Source organism: Sinohyriopsis cumingii, chromosome 5 (genome assembly GCF_028554795.1).
Source record: "Sinohyriopsis cumingii isolate HCF-2022 chromosome 5, ASM2855479v2, whole genome shotgun sequence".
In the NCBI taxonomy this organism is placed as follows: domain Eukaryota; kingdom Metazoa; phylum Mollusca; class Bivalvia; order Unionida; family Unionidae; genus Sinohyriopsis; species Sinohyriopsis cumingii.
The window spans coordinates 9,295,824-9,301,823 of record NC_142965.1 but is presented as its reverse complement, the minus strand read 5'-3'; the positions used below and the strand labels follow the sequence as shown (position 1 = coordinate 9,301,823).

Genomic DNA, 6,000 nt, shown 5'->3' with positions numbered 1-6,000 from the left:
TTTAAACCATTTTTCATTTTTAAATCATAAGTGTTTCTTATATTTATTTGATCAATATAAATGAAAATAGAAGTAAAAGAAAAAACAACTCATCAATTTGCAAAGAGGATTGTGATTAGCTGCAAAAGGTAAAGAACTACATTTTGTAGTGGACACACTGGGCTGGGATGTGAAGAGTTCTGTCACTCTGTCAAGATACATTTGCCTGTATTCAATCTTAACTCCATTGGAAATGCAAGTATTGTATATGTATTTGTACATGATGTGAATAAAATACATGTAATAGTATGTGTGCTGCATCTTTGAGATACCAATCTCTGTTTTCATTTTTCATTAAAAGGAAACATGGCCAGCCTTGCTTCCTTTTAATTAATACATACATCTCATTGTATATCAGTGATAATATATGCAGCATTGGACAGTGTCAAATTAGTGCTCTGATCACACAGGATTCACAAAATGACAGTAATCTCTTAATGTGTAAAACTGGGGAATAACTTAATAATTCTTGACAATCAATGAGTAGTTAGTTGATCTAATAACTGAGTGTACAAAAATTATGATCCTAAATGGTTGGAAGTTTCAAAACCTTGCATGAACATTTGCAAAAGACTTTGAGCAAAAAGACAAACTCTTTTCTCGTGTTCCAGAAAATATCTTAAATCTACAAAACATGCATCATATTTCAGTAAATCTTACTGATGTATCCTGGCAAGTGTCTGAATTGGACAAATAATGAATGATCCCCTTTGAATTGGACAAATAATGACTGATCCCTTTAATCTCATTATCATGCATAGTTGAATTTTTTGCAATATTCATGGTAGTGAAGTAAACATGATTTTCTGTTATGTTCTAAATGTACAGAAAAAGGAGAATTGATGAAGTATATGTATTTTATTAAACAAACATTTTATTACTCTCAGAAAGCAAGTTTTCCTGAATCTGATATCTCATAATGCACACAGCAAATTCATCATAACTCTCGTCAAAATTATAAACTGTCATAATACCTCTGGGCTTGCTGTCAATATCATAAATAACTGTTCTATTACTTTTGGTCTTGCTTTCAAAATCATGAACAACTGTTGTATTACCTCTGGGGTTGCTTTTTTCAGACCAGTACATAATTCTACAACATTTTTGTAAGATATGGATCTCAGTCAATATTTGATTGAAGAGACGCTTCGGTCATCTTTTAGCTTGCTTAGGCGAGACCAATACTTTGACTGATTTGCATAATTCTACCACATTTTTATCAGTGTCTTGAGTGTATCTCAGCCTATAGCTGACTGCTGATGACATCATCACTATGCAAATCTCAACCTGACAGGATTCTGGAAAAAAAAATCAAAGAAAATGACAGCATGCTAAACTACTTAAATATGCCTCAGTCACATAAAGTCACAATTTTAATGTGAGCAAATTCTCAAGACAATTCTGTCAACAAAATCATTTATTAAGTTCAATGAAATAAATATTAGTGTCAAAGATAAGATGATTGGACTCTGCATAAATGTTCACATTATGCTTAATCATAAAAGTTTAGAAAGAAAAAGAATTCTGAATTATTTTAAAAAGAAGACACAAAGAGAATTAGTTTATGTCAGGGTACTCTGATAAGGTTATACCTATATAAGCAATAAGGTTAAAAATGCAGTAACCATTCCAGAAAAAATTCTTATTGAAACATGAAATGCTCAGTATTTTATTCACAAGCTTAAAAATTAAGAAATATCTTATTTTTTAATGTTTTACATATATCCTTGGAAATCATGGCATTGTAATGGCTAACTGGTGCACCAATAAAGAAATGTGGAATACTGTTTACCAAATAACCATTTATACTCACTCATAAGCCGAGTCAAACTGCAAACAACAAAGATCCTGATCTGCAGAAGCATCAGATCCAGGTCTATTTTGTATATTCTGCTGATTACTCCTATTAACAGCAAAGACCCAGATCTGCTGGCTCATTATGTGACAGCAGATCTGGGTCTATGCAGTTTGCAATTGGACTTGACTTATAAGTGAGTACAGATGGTGCATGTTCATTACAAGTGGCTATAAATTTCATGCAAATCATTACCATGAATAAATCGACACACTAAAGTACCTTAAATATTTCCCTATCATAAATAATCACACAAATTTTAAATGGTATCATTTTATATCATACATACAAAGACTTCCATTCATGACCCACGGTACATTCAAAGACTCCCATTCAAGACCCAAGGTACATTCAAAGACTCCCATTCATGACCCAAGATACATTCAAAGACTCCCATTCATGACCCAAGGTACATACAAAGACTCCCATTCATGACCCAAGGTACATTCAAAGACTCCCATTCATGACCGAAGATACATTCAAAGACTCCCATTCATAACCCAAGGTACATTCAAAGACTCCCATTCATGACCCAAGGGTCTTAATGCTATGGCCATTGTATCTTGTGTAACTGCACAAAAAAAAACAGAAGAAAAAAAATGCATTGTAATTTAAGTTCTGTTACATTTTACAATCTTACCCACCATCACTGATCTTTAATTACATTCTACACATAATTTATGCTAGCCTGCACACTACAATTTTTTTCCTTACAATGTTTCTCTTTGATGCCTTATCTTTATTTGTAAATTACAAGTTTACAATCAGATCAAAAACATAGTCTCCAGAGTGGTAACAAGCAAATGTTGATGGATGGAAAATGGATACATGGCTATACCATAAACTCACTAGACCTCATGGCCAACAAAACATACCCAGTGTAAAACGACAGTTGATTGGCCGTTTTGTATTCTCGGGTCAGACAAGGACAAGTTTACTAACAAATTCAGTGAAATTTAATTCAGCAGTTGAAGGTAAAATAGTGTGATGAGCAGTCTAAATTTCTGTGGTGATAAGCTCCAAACCAGAAATTATAAGCGACTATACAATTGAGTCAGCAGCCTGTGATGAAAAGTAACCAATTTCTTAAATCCTTGACTTTGGAGAAGGGAGAACAAAGAGCTTTTTTCTGTTGGATAAACACACACACACACATACAAACATACAAAGAGACATATGAAGGCTGATACTGACCTGACCAGAGACCATGTGAGAGGATGACATTGGTCAGTAGCCTATGGCGAAGAGGACCCAACTTCTTCACATCCTTGGCTGGGGGAACTATCAGCTCTGTTGTCATATCAGGGTAACACACCTACAAGATAATATTAACAGAGTTTACAGATATAGTACATGTAACTGGCTATACAGGACTGTGTTGATACTGGATGTCATTTCCTCAGTGCAAGCTTTACGGATAAACCAGCGCTAAAAAAAAGAATAACTGGATGACCCTAAAGCCAAACCTGTCAAAATCTTCCAAGGACTCTTCTTTCCTACAGTTCCTTGCCCAAGGGGACTATTCTCATTTTTTTTGGGGGGGGGGGGGGAATGGAAAGAAAGAATACTTAAGGTCAAGTAGATTTTTACATAGGGCAAGTGATTCTTACAAAGCCATTTTCCCTTAGCTCATTTAGTGAAATTCTTCGGTACTGCAACACCGCTCCAGTGGCCTAGTGGTTAGAGCGTCCGCCTCAGATGCGGGAGGTCGTGGGTTCGATCCCCAGCCGAGTCATACCAGAGACTTACAAAAATGGTACTAACAGCTTCCTCACTTGGCGTTCAGCATTAAAAGGTTAGTGTTAGGACTGGTCAGCCTGGTGTCAGGATAATGTGACTGGGTGGAACATCATGCTACATGTCTGCGGCATGATGCCCCAGTGCTAGACATCACTATAAACTGGCACACTGCAGACATCGTAGCGATATGACTGAAACATTGTTAAAGCTACGTTAAAAATCAAAATCACATCACATCACATCTGTACTGCAAAAATTGTGGTTTCCTTCTCCAGTCTGTCCACTTTCCTCATCACCTCAAAACAAATTTCTAGGCTTTCCGAGTGCTTGATATAAATTGATGTTGCTTTGCAATCAACACTGAAGTAATCTCAATGACATATACCCATCAGTGGTCAGTTTGGAACACACTTCTGATACATGAACACAAATGTTGTATAACAAATTGAGACATCAACACAAAATGATAACAAGAGCTGTCGGATGACAACATAGCTCAAATTGATACCGATGCCAACTTGAAGCACTGGTCAAATCTTTTTAATATATATATATTATAGTTTAGGATTTTAAAAACCCTGATGACATCACTTTGGGGTGCAATAACTAGGAATTATTTTCTGAATTTCAGTAAATACTAGAATCATAAAAATGGAATAAAGCACTCTCTAAATGGGAATTTATATCATTACAACTCAACATGATCAATAAACATACATATATATGAACCTGTAGGGTAAATACAACTATATGTACCTGTAGGGTAAATACAAATATATGTACCTGTAGGGTAAATACAAATATATGTAAATGTAAGGTCCTAAGTGAACAAGACCCTGATCTCAAACAACCAACTTTAATCAACTTTGTCATAAATTTATAGGTCACAGTGACCACTGATTGGAACATTAGTCATATATACCACAAAGAATCCACACAAAGGTCTATAAACCTACAAGTAGCATTGCTTGAGAAACTAACATAAATGCATAGCTCAAAGTCATTGATACATCAATAAAGGCTCACAGTGCCCTACTTCTGATTTTATGATTTAGTAGTCAACCATATGGCTTGATCAGTAAAACCATACAACCATATGACTACTGAAAAAGTTGTATGACACACTGATGAACAGCCAAAGGTAAAAAATCACTGATGCATAAAATGTAGGTTATATGGTGACCTACTTTTGGGCAACAGTGTCCAGTTCTCTCCAAGTTGGATCCACACAATTAACTAAATTACCCTATAAGTGAGTGCCAAAAAATAATGCAAGACTTACCCAAAGTCTAATGGAGAGAAAGTTGAATAGATAGGCATGAAGAAGTTCAAGTGTATGTCCATTCCACATTTATTGTGGCTCAAACAAAAAATGGTGTGCATCCTCTGAAAGCCACTTAAAACTGGCATAAAGCTAACAAGACAGTTTAAATCTATAACCTGACAGAGCAAACTTAAAACAAAAATGTTACTCTCATACTTTTGACTATTAATTAGAATAATAATAATAATTAGCATGAGCACCATAAACAGTAAATGAGATTTACACCTTGTAACCTTTCCCCAATAATGACATTGACCTCTGACCTCTGACCCTGTGATCTATGTGAAAGATAAAATTAACAAAAAATATATATGGGATTTTAAGAGTAACAGTCTGGATATGGAAACAAGTCACAATGGTTTATATTTCCCTTTGTATGAGTCTGACCTTGAGGCTGGGAACATTACTGGATATGGAAACAAGTGACAATGACTTATATTTCCCTTTGTATGAGTCTGACCTTGAGGCTGGGAACATTACTGGATATGGAAACAAGTGACAATGATTTATATATCCCTTTGTATGAGTCTGACCTTGAGGCTGGGAACATTACTGGATACGGAAACAAGTCACAATGATTTATATTTCCCTGACCTTGAGGCTGGGAACATTACTGGATATGGAAACAAGTCACAATGATTTATATTTCCCTTTGTATGAGTCTGACCTTGCGGCTGGGAACATTACTGGATATGGAAACAAGTGACAATGATTTAATATATATCCCTTTGCATGAGTCTGACCTTGAGGCTGGGAACATTACTGGATATGGAAACAAGTCACAATGATTTATATTTCCCTGACCTTGAGGCTGGGAACATTACTGGATATGGAAACAAGTCACAATGATTTATATTTCCCTTTGTATGAGTCTGACCTTGAGGCTGGGAACATTACTGGATATGGAAACAAGTCACAATGATTTATATTTCCCTTTGTATGAGTCTGACCTTGAGGCTGGGAACATTACTGTAAATATGTGAGACACTGTCAAGTTGATATATACAAGGCTAAAAGGTGATTAAAATATCTTTAATGCTTC

General features: G+C 35.4%; 1 protein-coding gene across 2 annotated transcripts in view; it reads right to left on the bottom strand.

Annotated features, from left to right (window-relative positions):
• Positions 1 to 882: 882 nt before the first annotated feature.
• Positions 883 to 6,000, bottom strand: part of LOC149798608 (integrator complex subunit 4-like) — a 61,839-nt gene continuing 56,721 nt past the window's right edge. For both annotated transcript variants that reach the window (XM_089957436.1, XM_089957437.1), the window contains exons 18-19: positions 3,089 to 3,209; positions 883 to 1,337 (exon numbers count right to left, since the gene is read on the bottom strand). In XM_089957436.1, the coding sequence (XP_089813562.1) occupies positions 1,192 to 1,337; positions 3,089 to 3,209 (267 nt within the window). In that variant the 3' untranslated portion in view covers positions 883 to 1,191. The remainder of the gene's footprint in view (positions 1,338 to 3,088; positions 3,210 to 6,000) is intronic.